This window comes from Fukomys damarensis, unplaced genomic scaffold (genome assembly GCF_012274545.1).
Source record: "Fukomys damarensis isolate Sample0158 unplaced genomic scaffold, DMR_v1.0_HiC HiC_scaffold_37, whole genome shotgun sequence".
In the NCBI taxonomy this organism is placed as follows: domain Eukaryota; kingdom Metazoa; phylum Chordata; class Mammalia; order Rodentia; family Bathyergidae; genus Fukomys; species Fukomys damarensis.
Window position 1 is genome coordinate 51,469,061 of NW_022900949.1, and position 23,463 is coordinate 51,492,523.

General features: G+C 47.5%; 1 protein-coding gene across 9 annotated transcripts in view; it reads left to right on the forward strand.

Annotated features, from left to right (window-relative positions):
* The window catches only part of Mras (muscle RAS oncogene homolog), a 53,066-nt gene that overhangs the window by 649 nt on the left and 28,954 nt on the right, over positions 1–23,463 (forward strand). Inside the window, exons 1-3 of one of the 9 annotated variants that reach the window (XM_010625562.1) lie at positions 7–259; positions 18,437–18,598; positions 22,456–22,666. In XM_010625562.1, coding sequence (XP_010623864.1) covers positions 22,474–22,666 — 193 coding nt within the window. In that variant the 5' untranslated portion in view covers positions 7–259; positions 18,437–18,598; positions 22,456–22,473. The other 8 variants (XM_010625560.1, XM_010625563.1, XM_010625561.1 and 5 more) reach the window with 8 other exon arrangements.

Here is a 23,463-nt window from a genome sequence, read left to right on the forward strand (position 1 = left end):
CGAGGCTTTGTTCCGGGCGGGAGGTGTGGCCGCCCCCGAGCTCCTCCGCTGCGCTCTCCGGGCGCTGGGCGAGCGCCGGGACGTCTCTGCTTGGCCTTTTGCCCCCTTCGCGAGCTCCCGGCTTAGCGGTGTGCGATCGAGAAATCGGCCACGGCCGAGACCCCGCTGGGGAGGGCCTGCTTGCCACCCGAGACCCTTTCATGGTAATCACTTTGGGGTTCCGTGGCTGCATCGAGAGGAGCTGGCGGGGAGGTGAGAGGTGAGCGGCGGGACTCGGGGTAGGAGAGGTCTCTCTCCCCTGTTAAAATGGCGTTAAGGAGGGCAGGGATCCGCGGGGGTTGGGAGTGTGCGTGTGGGGTGTCATTCATCTGAATAATAAAAACCAGCCTCCTTTACAAAGCACTCTTCACTGCTCCCACCCCGGGGTTCAGGAACTGGGGCTCTGGTCACCACTAGGGCCTGGACTCATGCATTGAACTGACAAGGTGGGTGCCCATCAGGTGTGACAAAGTGCCAGTTCCTGCCCCGTGAGAAAGAGGACAAGGCAGCGTGGTCAGTGGTGGGATCCTGGCAGCCCAGGGGTGCTAGGAGCACTTAGGGGCCAGTACTCCAGTGAGGGAGGTCAGGGAAGGCCTTCTAGGATGGTGATGGTGATGTCTGGCTGTGGCCCGGGGCCCTTGGACGCCCAGTTAGACCCCAGATAGACCTGAGATGGGTGCTGGCCTGGGGCAAGGTGCAGACTGGAGAAGGGCACAAAGACCACTTTCTGGGGTTTTCATCCAAGCTCTGAGATTGTCCCTCCTCCCACACCGCTGGTGTGGAACTGCTTAGACTACAGCGGTTTTTGCTCTTCCAGGACCCACACTGTGTCCTGAACCAGGTAGTGAGACTGATGAGACTTCACATTGTGGGCTCCACAGAGGTTTGCCTGGCAGTGGGAGTAAGCAGATCAGACTTAAAAGCCTGGAGGCCTCACTACCGTGAGAGCAAGGCTGGCAAGGACCAGGCGTTCAATGTGGCTTGCTCATCATTTGACACACCTCAAAGATTTTATCCCTGTGTGCAGGTGGGAGAACTGGGGCTGGAAAGGGTCAACAACTTGCCTCGGATAGTATCCAGAGTCGATGCTTTGGCCATGTGTCTGTTCTGGCTGGTGACACCAGGGTTTGTGTTAGGTGTTGATAATTTAGCATTCTCTTCAGACGTGTGGTGGGTTGAAGGCGAAGTGGTGGCTTTGTGTATTGTTAATAACTGACATGTGTCGAGACTTAGCAGTGAACAAAGCACTTTCACAAAGAGTTTCTCCTGCTTCTTTTTCCAGAGAAGAAACTTGAGCTGCTAACATTTTTGTGAACCTCATAATTTCCTGTAAATTGCCTGTGCCATCTGAGTGGGGCTGAGAATGTTTTAAGGCATAGTTTTCACCCTTGGTTCTGTTCATACTGCCGAGTGGCTGGGTAGCATCTCTGTCAGTGGTTTATGGTCTAGTTGGCCTTTCTTTGCCAGGGTGGGAGACTTTGATACCCTGGAATTTTCAGAGTGGCTAGCCTGTGTGAGGGAGGAATGGTGAGCAAGCCCAGTGCTCTGATGGAAACTGAAGCCCCCAGAGGTGACCTTGAGATTTCCTTATGGAGGGAAGGTTGGTTAGCAACCACTGTGGAGGCAGGTGATTATCTTCCAGAGTTGTCAGCTTTGCTCCTGCATAAAGTAGTTTCTCTTTTGCATTTCTTATGCTTTCAGCTATGTGAGGCACTTTTGTGACGGTGTAACTTTTACTATTAGCTCTACCCATAGATATATCACTTTCTTATACGGTGACAAGTCCGTTGTTGGTTCCTAAGCTCCAGTGACTACCTGGAATTGGGAAGGACTGCTAGGCTGTAATACATCGACTTCCTGGGGCGACTTGTCAAAATCACATGTTGACCAGCCTTCAGGGTCTAGTGAGTTCTCAGGGAACTGTGACCTTCAGTGTATGTTTTACAACTGGTGTAATCATTGTAATCCATTCTACCAGTGAGCTGCCTTAGTGTGTGCCTCCCTGACACTGATTGAAAACATACCTGTTCATGCACTTTGTGGAGTTTGTTCAAACTATATTCATATGACTAAGTGGGAGCAGGTTCTTGTGCAAAACTGGAATGTTCTCAGGTGTCCAAATGGTGTACATTGAGTTCCAGAGGCTCTGTATCTGCCCAGTCCAAGCAGGCATGACCCATCTGTGAGGTACTTGCACTTTCGTCTTGAGATCAGAAAAAGGAAGGGGCTGGATGAGCTCCTTGTGACCTGGGGCATCTAGCAAGAACCCGTGGTCTGGGGACTAAGGTGAGAATTCAGCTTTGGGAGGAATTTGTTGGTGAATTCTGAGACCCTGTCTTAACAGTCTTAGATAATGCCCCTGGGCCCTGTGGTGCTGAGTCAATGGAGTCCCTTTGGGGTTCAGGTAATAAAACTTGGATACAGTAGGTTAAGCAGTGTCTCAGATCTCTCAAAGTTCCTCTCAGTACTTTTGAAGTCATTGTAAATTTCCATTGAGTTCTTGCATGGGACAAGTAAACAAGAAAGCTGAGGGCCTGGAGCTCAGAATTAAGGTTTTTATGTTCTGAACTCAGCCCTTTTAATATGACAATGAGAAATCCAGAAAAATTGATGTGCAAGTTGGGCATATTATTCAAGAGAATTTGGGTTTCTCTGAAAATGAGCCCTGGATTTCAGGTTGGCGATCCCTGATCTAAAGTGACATTGCTTTCTTCACCAGTGTTTATTGAGGACCTGCTCAGTGGCCCTGTTGTCCACTTCAGTGGCAAGTGTGCCACTCAGGGCAGCCTGAAAACAGTGGGAGGTAGGTTTCAGGAGTGCACAGGGCTACCATTACAGTCACCTGGTAGCCAGTACTGTGAGGCTGTGACAAAGAAGGCAATGCTGCCATCAATCCATACTTCAGATGGTTGAGCTGATGTGTGGAGGCTTAGGTGAAGGCCATGTGTGCTCCTTGGCAGCTGCTGCCATGTAATCCATGGTCCCCATCTCGTCCAGGCAACATTTCTGCTGCATGGTCCCACCTATTTCCAGAGATCCTCTGCCCCAGCTCCCTTCAGCCTGGTTTCCACCTCTGGGCCCTTTCTCTGGCCAGTGTGATCCAAGGCAGCTTTCTGGCCAGAGCTTTCCTTCTCAGGGGAGCCATCAAGCAATCCCGTCCCTGTCATTGTCCTTTAATATTCCTGACAGCTTCAGTAGAGGGCGCCTGGTGATGGCCAGACGGCCAGATGACAGTGTGGGGCATCACCAGTTGCCGGGGTGACATTCTGGGTCCCAGAAGGGCATATTGTCTGTCTAGAGAGGCTGATTTCCATACGGGCTGTTCTTGCTAGTAAGGTTGGGAGATGCTAAAAATGGAGTTGGCTGTGCAGCATGTGGTGGTGGAGCAGAGGCAGCATGGAGAATCGGGTGCTGAGTGTCAGTCCCAGGTTTCTGTGACTATCTGCAGGGCTTGGGTGGGCCTGTGCTGCTTAGGCTGGGCTCCATCTGTGACTTTTCTGTTCTTCCCTCGGGGTTGTCATGGGGATTAGATGAAATACTCAGGCGAAATATGCTGGGAGACCAGAAAGGACCACGAGAATGAAGAACATTGTCATTACTCGAGCAACCTCAAATAACAGATTTTGCTCCTTGATGCAGGGCCCCTTAAGCATATTAAGTTTCAGTTCACACACACACACGGCATCTTCCATTTTAATAGTTGTATACTTGTTTATCTCTGTTATTGAAAAAAAAAATACAGGCATCACATCATACCTGCTTTTTCAATGGGTCTTTTGCCTAGATTAGGCCAAATAAAACTTTAAATTAAAAGTATTCTTCTTTTAAATATGGTGATTTTTAAGGTAAAGATTAAACTAATAACAGTATATCAGTAGACAGATGTAGCCAGAATGGGAAAGTGACTCTGAGTAATGGCTGGGAAACTCTTAATAGGGGGAATCCTCCTGTGACAGCTCATAGGGGTGGCTGTGGCTTCAGCTGGACCCTTCTGGAGACAGGATGCTTATTGTCCATCCCCAGTCAACTCCTTTAGGGTAATCTCATCCTTACAAAGTTCTTTCCTTTCTCCTCTTAACATGTCCCATACCAACCTTTGAAGGTCTTACTTTTCTCCAGCTGCTCCTCAAATGACACAGTTTAAAGATAGCCTCCCAGTATGACCATCTTTCCATCCATCCATATATATATATATATCCTTCAACAAAGGCTTATGGGCTTGCCCCATATTATATATGCTTTATATTTATCTCTGAGCCTCATAGTAATTTTGCTGGATGCTTTTAGCCTTTTATGGATGAGGAAACTGAGGTTGGGGGAGGTTAAGCAGGTCGGCAGAATCATCACGTGAGAGAAGCAGAGGCAAGAATGATTCTGAGTTCTCTGTGAAGCACATGATCCTTCTGATACACCTGTTCTTCCCAGAACTGGAGGACCAAAATGACAATGGCCCTTCTTTGTAGATGACAGAATCTGACCACCATGGGGCTTCCTGAGGAGGGGTCAGACCAGCCTATGTACAGTGATAAGGTGAGGCAGCAGGAGCCATGCAGGCACATAGCCAAGGCTGGTTGGCAAGAGAGGCAGAAAGGTCTGGCAGTCATCTCTCCCAACTCATTACTTCTGTAGTCCGTTATGAACCCCTAGATCAGGTACATTTTGTATTTTTTAATTTAAAAACAAATATAAAAGATAAATGGCAAACATCATGTACCCATGGAGCAGAATGAAGAGATTATGACTGTTTTGTCTGGATTTATCCCTTGTCACGGTAGGGCAATATTTAAAAACGGATCCCCATCATTTGACCTGGCTGGCTTGAGCTCATATTCAGCCTTGCCCTGAGTTTCCAAGCATTGGCTTTCTCTTTTGGCTTCATGTCCCCAGCTAATCCACTGAAAATGCCAATTGGGCCTCCTTCAAGGATGCTGATGGAAGCTCTGTTTGCTGCTTCTGACCACACTGGGTATAGGACCAGTTTGCATTTTTGGCTTTGACCTTTTTCAAAGGTGTTCACCCACCCTCACCGTTGTGGGTTGCAGAGCATGGTTTAATCGCAGCTGCTCCAACTGAACTGGAATTTAAATGAAAGGTGGAAGGTGGAAGGTATACTTAAAAAAGACAAAGAAGGCACAATTCCCTTTTTATATCGAGGTGACAGTGACTTGTTAGATGACATATCTTAAACATCTTTTTAAATGTATTTTTAAAATACTTTTTATATTCTAAAGTATAAAACCACCTTGAAGGAAAGAGACTAAGTCTAATAAGACACTTTCTAATCGCCAATGTCCCTTTTCCTATAGAACAAGTCCTCCTCTCTGCCAAGCAGAAGCAGGTGGGGCAGCCAACTCTCCAGCTGCACAGTATAAGCTGCCTGTGATAACAGGAGGCAGTTTTCACCCAACTGTTCGTGGTCCCTTTTTCTACCCAGTAATTGACTCCCAGAATCCTGGTGAGATTCTGTTTGCTTGTATCTTGGGCTTGAGTTAGAACAGTGAGCAAAGCACTGATTTTTAAAAGCTGTGCATCAAAGATTCAAGTAGTTCAGGGAATGCTTTCCTTACTAGGCAGATCCTTTTTTTCCTTGAGTCATGATTAGGGGCCAAGATTCAAACTAATTTCATAATACACCTTGAGGACCTGAAGCAATCCCTAAGTCTTCTTTATTAAGGATGAGGTGAAATGTTTTCTGTCCCCGAGCTGCCAGCAGGGAATCACACTGCCCAGTTCTTTTCCGTCTGATGGAGATACAAAAGTCAGCAAAGGCTGGGAGCTGCCCTCAGAAGGCCCTGTTCCATTGGGGCTTGACTCTCTGTAGAAATGGTGCCAGTGAAAGCATTTACCTATGTTATAAAACCAATTCTTTCTTGGCCACATATGTGGTGTTTACAGGTCTGCTTTCTAAATTAAAAGATTGCGTTTACAAAGAATCAACATACTATATGGTAAGCTGTCTCTAGTATAACAAGTGCTGAGATTAAATGGCGTTTTTTTGTAGGCATTGGACCTGTTTGGAAACTGCTTGAATTGTGGTCGAACTTGGGAAGCCCACTCACCCTCTAGGAGTTATGATATGGGGAGGCTGGGACAGGTCGTTGCCTCCTCCCTAGAGTATTATTTTTATTTCAAAAGCAAAATTAATCTTAATTCAGTGTTTTTCTCTTTTTATCCTTTAACTCACAAATTCACCTCTTTGTATTTTAACTCCACTGAAAATGGAGGCCCAAAGAAGGTCAAACGCATCTTTCTCAGCCAGTTACCATTCTCTCAGGAGTCGGCCCCAAAGCCCAAAATAGCCTCTCTCATGTTCTTTCAATGCCTGCTTTATTGTACCAGGAGTTGAGGGAAGAAGGGTGGAGACATGTCCCAAAGCCTTCGGGGCATATATGAAAAGCCCGTGTGAGACACTTCTCAGCCTTCCTTCACACCCGAATTCCTCAGGTTGAGGTTCCTTGGCTGGGAGCTCCTCACACCCAAGCCCTTTCCCTTCAAAGGAAGTCGGCTGGAGGAAGTTGGGTGGGCAGAGGTCAGGTGTTCCCTGGCAGCTCAGGCCTGCCAGCCTCACAGCCTTCCCTCCATCTCCCCTCGCTGACCAGGCCCTGCCCATCCTCAGTGGACAGCGGCCTGAGTCCACTTATCTGGTACTGGGTGGGTGTTTCCTGCATGGTTGGGATTTTAGGGAGGAAATCAAAATACAGAAACAAAGCCTTTGTTTTATTTCTGGATTCCAACTGTGGATGGCTGGAGGGATGGGAAGTGGCAGCAGGAGCTAGTCATTTGGCACTTCAACAAAATAACCATTCTAATGGAGCATTTCACAGGGGCTTTTCTATTTAGGGTTGATGCGGAAAGGATCTGTGTATGGAAGCAAGGGTGGCCGTTGCCCCAGGCAGGGTCTCTGGCAGCACTTGCTGTTCAGGCAGAGGTCTGGGGCCACCCATCTGGGCAGTCAGGAGAGCATTAGGGATTCAGCCCTCTCTTCCTGGGGGAGCCCTGCCCCAATTTCTGCTCCACTGTAAGTTGTCTGTATGACTTTGAGTGATTTCCCCCCACCTCTCTGAGCCTCCTTTTCCATTTCCATAAATGGAGACATCCCAGCTACCCCTTGTCCTCCTTTCTTCTCTGGTCCACTTGTACTGGCGGTGGCCCTCATCCCACGTATGTGGAAGTGGGAGGTGCTCTCTCCAGTTTCCTAATTCTTCCCAAAGGATTCTTTCTTTGTAGAAGTTTCTGAGGGTATAATTAATTTTTTTAATTGCCCAAGCAGTATTTCTTCCGCTTTAGCAGTACTTTTGAGGACCGTGAGGGCTCACTGTGTCACATGTGTGTACAGAAGGCTCAGCTTTGTCATTCTCTAAGCCCACCAGACTACTGTGTTGTATATAACAGGCTTTCACTGAGGGTTTAGAAGGGAGTTCCTACAGCTCAGAACAGGGAAGAAGTTAACAGTGAATGTCAGAGATCCTCCCTTTGCTTGGTCACACCCCTGGTGAATTATTGCTTGGCATCTCTCTTCTCAAAGCTAATTTACTGCCATTTCCCAGGGACTGACTTTCCTGAACTCTTCTCCCCAGACCTTCAAAAAACTCCAAATTTCATTACTTTGGGTTGTAGAGCAAAGATGACATCTGTCTTAGACTAAGCTGTGAATGACCCGTTTATATCTATAAAGGACCAATTAAGTGCTTGTCTAACTAAGAACTATGCATTCATTCTAGGATTATGGTTGGAACCTGCAGAAGCTATGGTATTATTATTGTCATTATTATTAACCAGATATAATTCTTGTCAGGGCTTCAGTTCTCATGACCAGAGCAAGCTCAGGCGTTGAGATTTTGTGCATTCCTGTTGGAACATTTTGCAGAGTAGCTGTGAGAATTAGAGATGACATAAAATAAAAAGACAACATGTATTTATTAAGTACCTTCTTGGTGCCAGCCATGTGCTGAGCACTGATGGTCTACTAAGAAGGCACATTATGTTATAAACAACTAAGCATTAATTACCAACATGCAAAGTGCTGTCCAGCAAAAAGCTGGGTGCTTGTGGAGAACATAACAGTAATCTTACCTGAGCTGGGGGTACAGTGGGGGCCAGGGAAGTATATGTAAGGTGCTTAGCATGTGGTTAGGACTTACAGGCACTGTGATTATCAATCCTGGCCACAGGACTTAGCCCAGTTTCACCTCTAGCTGGTTGCTGCTGCCACCACCAGCAATAGTTTTTGCATAAAGGTTTTTAATTTGCCTGAAGTTATACAGCCCCAGAGGGGAAAACCCGTGATTGATGGTTTTTTAATGAAATTGTTGTATGTAGAAAACAGAGGAGTGGGAGGTTGGTGCCTCAGCCATTTACTACCCTTTGGATGAGCCATGCCCCTGGGAGTGGAACAGTCTGCCCACTTTGCCCTGCTCCTTCTGTGCCGTAGCGCCTGTCCTGGCCAGGCTGGTTAGGAGGGCAGAAAAACACACAGCACTCATTTAGAGCTGTGGCTTTCAGCTGATTGGGTTTGAATTTCTGGGTCTAGAAAAGTCCCCCAGAAGGCATCCCACCCTGCCTGCAGCCCTGGTTGGATGCCCAAGCCAAGCAGCCAGTCCTCCTCCTCCTGCAGGGCGCTCCACAGGCCTTCGCAGAGGAAAATTCCACACCTCCCTGGCCTTCTCATTGCCATGCCTGACTCGTTTTCAGGAAGTTTCTCTTTCATTTGGCCTCAGTCCTCTCTCTGCATTCTGGTTACTCTTTAAAAATAGAGATTGGGTCTCCTTGCCCCACTACAGGGAAAAGCCTAGACCCTGTTTGTTTCTCAGTTAAGCATAAAAATGTTTACATTCTTTGTTAGTTGTTTTAATATTTTGAATAGAAATGGTGCAAACAAATCAAAGCCACACTTCTTTCTGAATGTGCCTGTTTGCCCCCTGCCTCCCCAAGCTCTGACACCTTCATGGGGCCCTGAGTTCCCCACTACTTGGAGAGTGCTGCTCTGGAAATTTCCCTTCAGGCCCCTGCTGCCCTCCTCAGGGTCAGCTCTACTTCCTCCCATCTCTTACTTCTTTGTGGCCCAAGGCAGGCCAGACCAAGGCTTTGAGGAAAGTTGGCCTTGGGGCAGCCGTATCCCTGGGCAGTCTGAGGATGTGTACAAGCCCAAGAAGGCCAGGTGGCTTATACAATGTTTAAAATTTTAAATTGCTAGCCAGTATTTTAAAAATCAGGAATTCTCACATAAAACTCAGATTTCTGTCTGCTTTTTAAAAATGTGAACTGTCTGGAAACCCTATTGTAGACTCCGGTTGCAGCAGTCATATGATACAGAGGTGTGGGGAGGGGGACAGAGTCAAGGTCCAGCCCCTGCCCCACTCTGACACCAGCTCCAGGATTTGAGGGGAGCAGGGAGGGGCGTGCTCCCCAAAAGAGGCGGAGTGGTCCTGTGGTCAGCTAGGAGCCCTATGGCCAGACCTCAGATGGACATGTGTGGCCCTGGACAAACCACAGAGCTCTGACCTTCAGGGTGCTTGAGGGCTAACAGTGCCTTCTTGGCAAGGTGCCCATGAGTCGTCAACGGGAGTGATGGCTGCCACCTGGTACTCCATAGACAGAGGCACAGGGCTACGTGAAGGATGCTCAGGGAGGTCAAAGAGGGCGGGTAGAAGGAAGCACTTGGGCTCACTTCAGAACTATCTGGGGAAACTGAAGCAGCTCCTTTTGGGGGTTGTTTTCATAGTGCAGGCAGTTCACTGGAAGACACTGCCTATGGGGCCAGAGCCTGGTGACCAAGAGTCATCTCTGGGAAGTAGCACTGTGCCAGGGGAAAGGGTGCCAGGCATTTGGGGAGGGCCTAGAAAGCCCTGTGAGTGACTAGAGGTTCAGACTCCCAGGAGGACTCTTGTGCTCAGCAGTGGTTGAGGGGTTATAATGCTGGAGCAGGAGGGAGGACTGTGCTAGTGAAGGGCACCAGGCAGAGGGTAGACAGGAGCCACTGGAGTGGGTGGGCCACATGTGGCAGACTTGCTGGGTCTTGACCTCAGATTTGCAATAAAGGGAGGAGGAGGAAGAGATTGGGTGTCTAGGCAGAGAGCCGGGGAGAGGGGCCTGGGTTGGCCATGGGAAGAGATGACAGCTGAATCTGGTTTGTGCAGAGTAGAGCCTGGACAGCCCAAGGAGAAGAGTGAGGTGAGAGGCCCAATGAACAGAGGGCTCAGGTGAGCCAGCATGGGGTGAGAGAGAGACGCTAGGGCCCTGGTATGGGGAATGCCAGGGTGTCCAGAGGCTGGCCTTTCCCATGGGGTGACTATGGGCTGACCTTCCCAATCACGTGCTGATTCCTGTGGGAGGCTGCAGAAGTTCTTCTCCTCAGCTACAGGTGAGACGGCCTCCGCACTAGGAAAATATTAATAGACCTCCAGGGACTGAAAACAAGGATTTAAAAATAAAGCCACTTCCTCCTCTTCCCTCAGCTGCTATGTGTGGAAGCTATGAGGCTGATGGCAGCCCTGCCCCCACAAAGCCCATGCACTCCGGGGATGGGGGCTGTTCTTCACCTCTGTATTGGGGTCCCGCCCACCTTTCCTGTCCTTGGTGAGGTGTAGGGACACAGTTGGGGAGCAGGGGTGGAACCCCAGAGGCCAGGCGAGGCAAGTGTTGGGAAGGTTGCAGGGAACTTCAGCCACTCTTGAGTTGTGAAAGCCATTAGACCCACCAGGGTTGGTGGGCTGGCTGAGTGGCCACTGGGATAGAGTTTTAGTTTTGTAGCTTGTTGGGGCTGGGCACCAGACCTCAGCTTCTCCCTCTACTAAGGTGTTCTTTTGAGCAAATGCCTTAACATCTCTGACTCTCTATCCCCTTGGTAAATGGGGTAACAGCTCTTCACACAGGATCCTGCCCATGGCCCAGCTAGCCATCACCTGTCCCTGCTCCTTGCTGACCCTCCAGTCCTTTCTGTCCTCTTCCCTGTCCTCTGAGCTTCTGGGGCATGTTGAGTTTGTGCTGCATGACTCACCTCTCTGGGCCTCTGCCTGCATTTCCTACTGGCTAACCCCCAGGTCCATCACAGTGAGTTGTAGGAGCCCTGTAGACTGGGAAGCCCTCTAGCGGGTCCATACTGCAGCAGTCTGCATTGTGTTCCATATAACCTGTGTAGGGGAGGGTCTGAGGTCCTTCATCATCCAAAGCTTCTTGAGCAGCCAGTATGCAACATGAACTGTGCTTAATGTGGGGATGGTGAGATGAAGATGTCATAGCATCAGGGGGCCACAGTAACCCCCTGCCTTACCCATGCCCCAAGCCTCCCCGACTCACTGCTGACCTCTGTTCTGGGCTGAATCTGTATGCACATCCACACTCAATCAGACTGTGTCACTTGTAGAACTTAGGGCCTCCTTGGTTTTCTGTACTTCATACCTTGTAGCTTCTGTTCCTCATCTGGAACACACTTTATTTACTTAGCTAATACCTGCTTGGACTTTAAGACTCCAAGAGGCATTGCCTCTTGCCTCTTGTTATGGTTTGTGTCGAGATATACCGCAAAGCCTCATGCAGCCATCAGTGGGGCTTTTCCAGAGGCTGAATCTAGAGTGTGTGATGCTGGGATTAAGGGTATGTGATTACTAAATCAGTCCAGTCTAATTGGTTTGGCACTGCCCTAGTCCTGATAGCCTAGATAGAGTATAAAAGGGGCAGAAAGAAACTACCAAGGTTCCTTTCTTGCTTTGCTACCTTCTGCCCGCCATGAACTATTTCTCCTCTGCAGTGCCTGTCTGCCATGCACCCTGCCTTGGAGCCACCTGATTATAAACCAATTTATAGCTCTACCAATTGTGAGCTAAAGAAACCTTTCCCCTTTAACTTTGGGTGTCAGGTATTTCATCTCAACACTGAGAAAAGTCACTTAAGACATCACTCCCGGGAAGCCTTCCCCAGGGTTCCCAGGCTGAGTGACATGCCCCCACTCCTAAACTCCCACATTACTTGGCCCTGAGCTGTAACCTCTGTCTGCCTGTCCAACCCTACATTCACACTGTGAGCCCAAGGGTTGGGGCTGGACTCGTTCATTTCAGTATCCCCAAGTTCCGGGACCCAGTGCACAAGAGATGCTATGGGGCACTGCCTGGAGGCCTCGGGGTTGTGGAGTGTGAGCAGGTGGGTGTCATTATAGAAAAAGGTGGCTTCACTTCTGGATCTCTCTTCTTTGGGTTCCTGCCCTGGGGCCCATTGGCTTTCTTCTTTCGAAGGCTAAACTCATCAGGCACCCAGAGAGGGGCTAGGCTTTCTAATAAAGCACACTTTTGGACATGAGGACCAGAGGGAGATGCTTTGTTTAGAGCTGAGTTCAATAGCAATTTGGAATCTTCTGCATGCTCTATAGTACCTCCTGTATACTTGGGGGTGTATGAAAGGGAAAGTTTCCTGTCCCATCATTCTGTCAGCAAACACTTGGGAACTTGCTGTCCTGGGGGTTTCTGTGGGGACCCAGGGCAGGTCCATGGTGCCCCCTCCAAGGCAGCATTGGGAGCTAAAGCCATCTAGGGAGGAATATGAAGGGCTGCATTGTATTGGGCTGTCTCCCTGGAACTGGCTAGTTACAAGGAGCTTGAGGAGCCCAGAAAGGGCCCTGTCCCACTTGGGATGGCTTCTGAAGGGGCACATGCTGGTGATGGTAACCACTGATATTTGTTGAACCACTTACTTTCTGCCAGACACTGAGCCACATGCCATATAGTCCTGACAGCCTCTCATATCACCATGAAGCGGATACTGCCATTGTCCCCACCACTACAGAGGTAAGCATCTTGCTTGCTGTGGTGACAGCCTGATTCCATGGCACAAGCTCTTTGATAAAAAGCTCCAAGTGAGGGGAGGCCCCAAGCTGGGCCACAAGCAGCTCATTTATGGGACACTAGATGGCTGTGGCAGGAACCAGTACAACAAATAGCGTCCTACATGGAGGTGCTAGAAAATAAGGTATCAGCTTCCTGGTGACCCTAGCTTCCTCCCTGGTCCTTAGGGCTGGGGGCCCTACCAGGACCAGGTCTGTGTCCTATCCAGCAGACTCTCACAATCAGTTGGAAGTGGCAGGGTGTCTGTTCACAGTGACCAGCATTTGCCCTGGGTGCCTTCTAGGCCCTGACCAGCCCCACTGTTCCTTCTGTAGGGACATTGATCTGGCCTTGGTGGCTTCCCTGAGTCACCGGTAACCTGTCCTAGCCTGACTCTGTGCACACATGTCCACTACCACACCAGCCACAGCAGGATGTTCCACGTGATGGTCTGAGGTCCTGGCACTGCCACTTTCGAGCTGGGTACCCTTAGAAAAGTTATTTTACTTTTCCGCGTTCCAGTTTTTTTTACTATAAAATGGCAATAATCAAAGCCCTTACCTGAAGAAGTTGTTGTGAGAATTAGGTGAGTTAATTAATGATAAAATCTTCTAACAGCTTCTGATACATTGCTTGTGTTAAGTATTCCTGCCATTCTTTAATAGGCCTGCTATTGTAATGACCACAGCAAGTACTGTAGTTTTTGCATAATCTTCTGGGACTCAGTGCTGGGTGGTAGGTAGCTATATCCAGGCCCTGTCCATAAGGTACCCCACACTTACGGGAAAGACACAAATGTTAATAGTGGTGATATAAGAAGCACATGGTTCCGGAGGACTGTAGGACCAAAATTGTAAGAGTCAGTGGCTTTTTGCAAGCATTGGCCTCTACCTGGGTTGCTAGACTATTGGGAGTTCATTTCTGCTCTGCTGCCAGCAGTCAGGTGTGATCCTGGCAGAGAAGACTGGAAGATAAACAGTCAGTAGGGGGTTAACAAAAGACCCAGGTAGTAGATAGCCAGGCAGCCTACTCCTGAAGCCCCTAGGCCAGTGCTGCTGAACATAAGACATGTGTATTTTAGCACACAGACCCCTCTCTGTTGACATATGAGCCAAGTTGCCCCAGCAGCCAGGTATCTGATAACAGTTGTTTTTTCTAAACTAAAACCTCAGTATTCAGGTTTAATTGCAGTGTTGGCACCTTGTGATAAAAATGTGGGTTTGGGTTTGCATTTTGGGCACTCAGTATCTAAAAGGTTCGCCATTACTGCCCTGGGCCCTTGCCAAGGAAAAAGATGGCCACTAGGTGGTATGGAAGGGTGGAACAAGAAGGGTGGTAGGTTTGATCTAGAATGGTAGACGTGTTTTTTCTCTGTGCCAGTCACCTTGTTCCAGCTGCCAGGAATGCTGTGTTGAAAGGATTCTAAGATTGAGCAAGGAAAAGGCTCATGATCAGTCAGTGATATCTGTCGTGGCCTGTTGGGGAGGAACAGCATCTTTGCTGTACACTTGCCATCCAGACTTGGTATTTAAAGGTCCCTTGTAGCGTGAGGTAACATACAAGGCTGGGTGCATGGTTAAGTCTTAAGAATGGAGAGACCTGAACATACTGGGGGCTTCCTAGAGGAGCTGAGTGACCTAATAAGGAGCTGAGTGTTGGGCTTGAGTTGGTAAAGTTGCAGAGCTGGGGCAAAGTCTTGGGGAGGGGAGAATGAACCCTTGAGGGATGCCAGTAGGTCACACACCATTTACATACAACCTGCAGGTCAGCAGCTCTGGGGAAGCTGCCCATTTCTGGGAATTGTGCAGAAGGGTAGGGCAGCTACTGGAATGCAAAGCCATTTCCTCCACAGGGGTTGGGTCACTCCCCCCAAAGGTCCTCATCCCCCACAGCTGGGCACACCCAGGCTTCATGGGGATGAGATTAGCTTCCCAGGACTGATTCAGCTGCATGTGAAGTCAGCTCTGTTAATAGATTTTCCTCCTCTTCCAGCCTTATTTACCTAGGAAACTTACAGCTCAGCTGATGGGTATCTTTAAAGTACAGAGGACTCTTGACTTACGAACTTCATCAGTTCCCAAGGGCTGGTTGTAACTCAAGTTGGTTGTAAGTCATTTTACCTGGGTACACATGATAGATAACAAGAAGCAGATGAATCATTCATTAACCTAAGTTGTTTGTACTTGAGGGTCTGCTGTAATTAATATCAAAATAGGCAAAAGAACAGTGAATACCAAGCTGACAATAAAGTTTGTAGCATTTTTGGGTTGCCCATTGACCCAGCCTCTTAATCTGTGGTCCTGTAATTTGGACCATGAGGAAGAAGAATGCCCTGTAGGGTCATAAATCAAGATGACAGTTGAAGAAAAGCCATATGACGATTAATAAAAGAACTGGAATAGGGTGGCATTACAGTCGTAAGTGTGACCATTAGCTTCTGACCAGCCCACCGTGGAGGTCCATTGAGTAGTGGGTGTTACTGCTGTACACCTCCTACTGAACATCTGGCCAGGACTGTGGGATACTGCTCTGGAGGTGGTGCTAGGTAGAGCTGGCAGGGACCATGGAGCCTGTCGACAACTGGACAGCATCTGCAGTCAAAGCCATTTCTCTCACATGTACCTGTTGCTTACCTGGAACAAAATACAGTGGTTTGGGATTATTTTGGGAAACAAGCTCTGTAGAACTAACCCTGGAACCTGGAAACTTGGAAAGAAAGGGGAAGATTTGGTGAGAGAGAGTTAACTTCTAGATACTGCTACTAGGGGAGCTCCTGGGGCCCACTACTGTCCTAAGCATTTGTACTACTTTAGGTCCTCCCATACCCCTCTGCTGTGGGTGTCCTTAGCTAGGACTAAGGATGGGTCAGAGAAGGGCATTTAATCACTGCAACCTGGAAAGGAGTGCAGGAGCCCCACTAATAGGCTTATCAGTGCAAGTAATCCCAGCAAGGGGCCCTCCAAGTTATGTTCACTGGGACCTTACACATTCTCATGGCCTTGTTCTCCTGCTTTATGCATGGGGAAACTGAGGCTCCCAGGGGCTAAGAAATTTGCCCCAGATCACACAGGATTCCATATAGAGGAACAAGGCTGAACACTCATGAGTGAACAGGGCAGCCTAGCTTTGGAGTTGAGGCTGTTTGTGACCTCCTAGGTACCCACTGAAGACTGCTGGGACTTTGCTGAAGACTGTTCGGAGGAGGCCTCAGACGCACCCACCCCACTTGAAACTTGAGTGAAAAGGATATAGTGGGGTCACCAGTCCATCCAACCATCCACTTCCTATGGCTGTGAGCTAGCCTCTTTCCCAAGGATGGGCACCATTCCCCTGCTTCTGGGTACAGGGAGGGTTTGGGTGCATGGAAGGCTGCATTGAGGCAGGATCAGTTAGTCAGTTAATGCATAGACACTGAGCCTCGTATGTGTTGGTCCTTGCCTGGCCCTGTGAGAGGAACAGAATGAGAAGACAGGACGCTAGTCCTCAAGGAGCTTATGATCTGTGTGGAGAGGTGAATCTGGCATTCAGAAAACAACTTCAAACCATGCGAAATGGTGCTGACATGGGTAAGGAAAGGGAGCAAAAAGCAGACAACCAAAAAAGCTTACTTCTCAGTTTAAAGGTGCCTGAGGTTTTTGTACACATATTATTAAAATTGTTGAGGCAATATTGCCTTTCAGGAGGAAGTTTCCAGCATGAGCAATAGTTTAGGTTGCTGGTGCAGCCTGTGGACTGGGTGGGGCCCTAGGAGCAGTAGTTGCCATGGGGACCAGCTCAGCTGCCTCCACTGCCAAGTGGCTGCTCTTCCAAAGTTGGTTTCTGCATCGAAGGGTCTGCCTGGAACCTCAAAGCCATTTCCCATGGAAACAATGCTCCAAATGATGGGTGTCCTTCCCAGACAGGCTTATGTCATCTGGCTGTAAGGGAGCTGAGAATAGTGGGGCTTCTAATGAGGGAGGAGGAGGAAGCTGGGAATTGTGGAGCCTCAGAGCAGAGCCATGAGAGAGAGAGAGAGAGACAGAGAGAGAGAGAGAGAGAGAGAACCCCCCCACACACACTGGGGGAGGGAGGGGGAGAGAGAGCAAAGTAAACAAGGCAAGAGGACACATGAGTATCTTCCCTGAGCTGGACATATTTCATACATGTTTTTTCATGCTTAGGGTGATTCTACAAAGTATGACTCTTTAACCCCACTTTATAAACAAGGCCCTGAGAAGTAACCTGCCCAAGGTCATTCAACTGTTCAGTGCAGAAAATTAGAGGGCAAACTTTGAAAAGAACCTAAGTCTACCTTATATCACTCTCTGACCTCAAAGGGACCCATTCTTGATCCCTCAAACTGAAGAGTCAGCATTCTAGAATGACCTGTAAGGTGTCTTCTAGTTAAGAAGGCTGGAAAGGAGATGGATGCTGTGAATGTAAGCAACATGCACCTTAAGAACCAACCAACTTTTTATCATGTAGTGACTTTCATTATAACCTGTGTTCGGCTTTCAAAAAACTTTCTCTGCACCATGGGAGACCAGTAAATTTTGTAGGAGAGTGGTGCATGCCTCTTGTTGTCTTCATTACTCTTCCCATTTACGGATGCCTCACTTAGCCAGGAAGATTTTTCTGAGTGGAAAACATGCCCATCCAGAGATATTTAGCCTACAGCCCTTCTGAAAATTGGTAGGCTCCCTGGATTCATTTGCCTACCCTGGAAACCCTGTCTTTCTTCCTGGACGCACACTTGTTCTGGAAGGATCCTGTTGGTGGGATTGGTCTAACCTCTTGCAGACAGTGCCAACCCCTGCCTCAGGGTTGTTCCTTCTCTCTGTGTGGCAAGGGCCAACTCTGGTTGGTAGATTGTTCAGAAACACCAGTGCGAGTTCTCCTGCTCCTTCAGCAAGTGTCTGCCCTATGCCAGTGCTGTACTAGGCTCTGAGGAATGGGGAAGAGAATAGTCTCTATCCTCTGTGCACAGTAATTGTGTTGAAGATCTTACACCTGATGATGGTCCCTGCACCAGGAACCACAGGTCTCAAGGCACAGAATGGAGACAGGGCCTCCCTTGGGAGGCACTACCTAGGCCTGAGCCAGGAAGAGGTGTGTGCCCTCCCCAGGTCCTGGCTGTGTGAAGAGGGCGCGTTATGATCACGGGGCACACTGGGAGAACACGGCTGGGGATGGAGGGTAGAGTATGAAAGGCTGTAGCACGGGTATAGGTAAAGAGATCATGAAGGCAGCCAGTGACAGGCCTTGAATGCCCAGTGAAGGAGTCTGGACTTGACTTTTCAGCAGTGGGCAGCACGTAAAAGGTTTTCAGGACAAAGACCCAACCTGAGGTGTGGGTTAACTATGGAGTCTATCCCTCTTCCACTGAGTCCCAGGACGCTCCACGTAGGGAGGGAACCCCAAGGCTATGACTTCCTGATATCTGCAAGGCTGACACACAGGGTTGCAGGGCCCTGTAAAAAGCTGACCATTTCCTGCCACAGCCTTGGCAGGCAGAGTGCATTTTTTCAAGACCTCAGGTGATTCTGCTGTGAGTGGTCAGAGATCTGACTCAGAGGTTAAGTATATGCTATCTTGTTTTCTTTCAGGATGAAAAATCAACAGGAGGACTTTACTTCTTGATATCTTCCCACTCACTTTGTAGTTTTCATTCATGTGGCCACTAGTATTTTTTAAAAAAAACTTTGAAAACCACCTCTTTCACCAGCAAACACATTTTAGCACTGGCCCAGCATCATTATCCATACTAGGTGAGGACAGCAAAAGTTAATGAGGGGCATTGAAGAGCTGATGCCATGTTCTGCTGGCCTGAGGGGAACCGACTCCCATTTCTGTCACCTTCTGATTCCCCTCCAGGCCCTCTGGACCACCATCCTGTTGTGGATTCTGTTGGGATAGCTTAGTGAATTAAAGCCACAGCTCATTTCCATTTTTTTTTTTTTTTTTGAGACAGGGTCTCACTGTGCAGTTGAAACTGACCTGGAACTCACTGTTTAGCCCAGGCTGGTCTCAAACTCAAAGCAAGCTTCCTTCCTCAGCCTCCCGAGTGCATGCGCCACCATGCCTGGCTTCATTTCCATCTTTGTAGGGAGAAGTGGGAACCAGATTCTGGTGTTACAGACAGCACCTGATCCTGTCCTGCTGCAAAAGAGCTTAAATGAAAGAAATCAAATATTTTCATGTGGCTCAAATATTTTATTTTATGGGAAACATTGAAATATTGTCAAACTTTCTAGTTTATGCACATATCTTGGCTATCCTTCAGTATCTAAGGGGGATTCCGAGATTTTCTATGGATATCAAAACCTGCTGGTACTCAAATTCCTTATATAAAATGAAACAATATTAGCATATAATACATTCTCCCATATTTTTAAATCATCTTGACATTATGTATATACACTCACCCATATTTTAAAATCATCTTTACATTAAGTATGAACCGGATACAACATAAATGCTGTATAAATATTCACACAGTATTGTTTAGAGAATAATGATAAGAAAACTCTATACAAACACAATTTTAAAACATCTTTTCAATCCACAGTTGGTTGCATCTGTGGATGTAGAATTTATGGATAAGGAGGGTGACTGTACATGTCTATTTTAGAAAATTGACACACTGAGAAAACTACAGTGCCCTGCAAACTGACTCAGGACAGCTACCTCAAAAACCCCTTCATGCCTGGATATACCCCTAGAGATGGGGGCATTCCCAAAGTGGGGTCATATGTATGTATTTGCTGTTTTATAGTTTAGTGTTTTTTCATTCATAACATTTTTCTAGACTAGTGAATATCATTCTTTTTAATTGGCTGCATAGTCAAATGACACAGATAAACTCTTTATATTCTCCCACCATTTATTTCCATCCCCCACTCTTTTCATTTTGTACACTTCTCCTGGTATTGACTTAGAATGGATTCTCACATATGTAGAGCTGAGAGAGAGGCTATGTCCATTTTCAGTTCTTATATAATTATGCAAGTGCATTCTCCACCCAGCCTGAGAATCCTGTTCTCACTGCAGTGCGTTACAAGTGCAGACTTCCCCACGGTGGGGAAATCCTAAATGTCAGCATCAAACTTAAGTGACTGAACGATTCTGCAGCAACCCTGGCCCGCACCCTTGTGCAGATCAGCACGGCCACATAACCCATGTTAGTGCCTAACCCTCTTTCTGTCAAATCCTAGACTGGCTCTTGTAGAGCTGAAAATAACTATAAAAAATCACCTAAGCCAGCCCTTGAATCTTGTAGAAAAAGTAACTATGGCTTGGAGAGGTCAGTGGCCTTTCCAAGTAGGGGCAGCATACAGGAACCATAGTCTTTTGTCCTTTTCTGCCTCCCTCCCCTCTGAGAGAACATATGTTTGTTCCCCTGCCACACATGCCTTGCTTCTCCCCTTTCCAGCATGAAAGGGATTTTCAGATTTCTTCTGCAGAGAGCTAAGATCACTCATTTGTTCCTCCTGCCCGGGGCCAATTTTCCTACTACCTAAGATGCCTTAACAGCAAGAGGTTTTACATCTCCCTGGCCGGGTTCACAGTAGCTTAGATCCCTGGTACAGCTCCTAACTGTTCTTTAGGTGCCCCCCAACCCCCACCCATTGTGTAACATCTGGTACTGTCGGCCTCCTCCTCCTGGAGACTGTTGGCTTCTATCATTGTGTCAGATGCTGGTTTCCCTCCTGCTTTTCTAAGTGTTCCTCCCATGACCCCCCCCACGCCTCTCTTCCTTGTCACTTTGTGACTTTATTTCCAGTAATTACTCTTCACTTCTCTGCTATTGCCTTATCATAGTCCTTATCAGTTAAGGCACAGTTGTTCATTAGAACCCTTGTCCCAAGATGTTTTACCTCCCTGGCCGGGTTCACAGTAGCTTAGATCCCTGGTACACCTCCTAACTGTTCTTTAGGTGCCCCCCAACCCCCACCCATTGTGTAACATCTGGTACTGTCGGCCTCCTCCTCCTGGAGACTGTTGGCTTCTATCATTGTGTCAGATGCTGGTTTCCCTCCTGCTTTTCTAAGTGTTCCTCCCATGACCCCCCCCACGCCTCTCTTCCTTGTCACTTTGTGACTTTATTTCCAGTAATTACTCTTCACTTCTCTGCTATTGCCTTATCATAGTCCTTATCTGTGTAACATCTGGTACTGTCGGCCTCCTCCTCCTGGAGACTGTTGGCTTCTATCATTGTGTCAGATGCTGGTTTCCCTCCTGCTTTTCTAAGTGTTCCTCCCATGACCCCCCCCACGCCTCTCTTCCTTGTCACTTTGTGACTTTATTTCCAGTAATTACTCTTCACTTCTCTGCTATTGCCTTATCATAGTCCTTATCAGTTAAGGCACAGTTGTTCATTAGAACCCTTGTCCCACATTCCCAGCTGCCTCCTGATTCCTTAGCTCTACGTTTCTCAGCTGTGGCAGTTCTTTATTGGGGAGGGGGATCTGTGCTGTGCACTGCAAGGTGTTTAGAAGCATCCCTCATTAGATACCAGTGACATCCACTCTGTTTTGACAATCAGAAATATCCAAAACCTTGCAGACATCCTTGGGGGACAAAATCACCTTGGTGGACCACTTCCTTAACCAGGCTCAACATCATGAAAAAGAAGCTTCCACTTCCTCCTCCCCTTCTCCCCAAGGGAGACAGGGTTGGTCAGATACCCTAAGATTCCAGCATGACTTTGTGCATGATAAAGGGAAGGTAGCCAGTGGGAAAGGAGCCAGGATCACAGAATTTGGAGAGTTGGAGGAGCCTTTGAGTCCCTAAGCTCAGATGTACTAAGCACTTGTGGTCCCATTTACCTCTGTGTTTAGACCTCATATCCTTTCCAGCAAACCGTTCCAATTAGTGGGAGAGGAGAGCAAAGGGATGAAAAAAGAATTAAGATGTGTTACGCATATACCATCCCCCCACAATGAATGAATCAAGTAACGCAAACATGTATTAGTAAAAAAATTTTTTTAAACATTAAAAGCAAAATAAAGGATGGATAATAGAAAACAGGGAGGTGGGTCATTTGAAATTGGGAATGGGAACGGGATCTAGGGAGTAAGGGAGGGGAAGGGAGAATAGGGAATGGGAGACAAAAAATAAGAGACGGTACTTGCATGTATCAACTTCTTATGACGAATGTAATCATTATGGGCTGTCAGCATGTACTGTACTATTGAATTTTTTTTTTAAAGAGGAGAAAAAGAAAACGAAAGGTGAACTGTTATGCCATCCCTGCTCTGACCAAAGTCCTCAGGATTAGCTGTGTAGTTCGAGGGCAGAGTTTAGTTTACCCGTATAGTTGTAGGTGGAGAACTTCTTTGACGTACCTTTGCCTGTTCTTGTCGAACACCTGTGGTACCACGTTCCCAAGACCAGGCCTGGCACACGGTTGGTGTTCAGTAAATGAGGGTAGACGTAAGTCATTTGAATAGTGATTGTCTCTCGGTGGGTGATACTATTTTTGTTTGTTTGTTTGTTTCTTTATATTCCAACTTTTCTACCTTTGGGAAGAAGGGAGAAAATACATGAACATTTCCCCCTAATTTAGAGAGAGAAAAGGCCCTGGAACAACCCTGGCCTCACGCCACATGTCTTGCCTTCCCAGGTCTGACTTACCAGAACCATGGCAACCAGCGCTGTCCCCAGTGATAACCTCCCCACCTACAAGCTGGTGGTGGTGGGCGATGGGGGTGTGGGGAAGAGTGCTCTCACCATCCAGTTTTTCCAGAAGATCTTTGTGCCTGACTACGACCCCACCATTGAAGACTCCTACCTGAAGCATACAGAGATTGACAATCAGTGGGCCATCTTGGATGGTGAGACCCGGGGAAGCCCTGTGTGGGTGGGGCATTGAGAAGGAGGGCCAGGAAGATGCGGCAGGCGTTAGAAGGGCGGCATAAATTACAACAGGGAATGCCTTCACAGAGGGCTTGAAAAGCTTTGTGAAAAGCAAAATGTGCATTCAACAGAGACAAGGCTTGAATCATGCCAGCTCAGTGATGTCATATTTGTTATTGCTTGCTTGATCAGAGTCTCTGATTAACAGTTACAGATGTCTGGCTAATAAGGAAGGGGAGAACAACTTATTTTTAATAAGCATAGTTTGTTTGGTAATTGTCTTTTTGAGTGGATCTTGCCTCTGACATTGTGTTTCTAGTTCGGGTTTTTTTGTATTTCTCAAAGTATTATAACCAGTGAACTTAATAGAAATGCAGATTTTCGGGGCCCTACTAATTCAGAAATTCTAATGATGGGGCCCAACAACCTGTTCAACAAACCTAGGCAGTGTGAAGTGAGGAACCACTGCTCTAAATTTTTACTGATTATTATTTTGTATTCCCCAAGTTTCCCTCTTAAAGACTCATTAATCATAGAATGTCAGTCTGGAAAGGGAGCTTTGAACACTGCTGAGATACAAATTTTCTGTCAGATATGTGCTTTGCAAATATGTTTTTATTTTTTAGTCTGTGGCTTGTTTTTCTTTCAAAGGCCAGACCTTTTAATGTTGATGAAATCCAGTTTATCAATTCTTTTATGGATTGTATTTTCAGTGTTGTGTCTAAGAAATCTTTCCTAACCTAAAGTTACAATAGTTTTTTTTTTCCTATTTTCT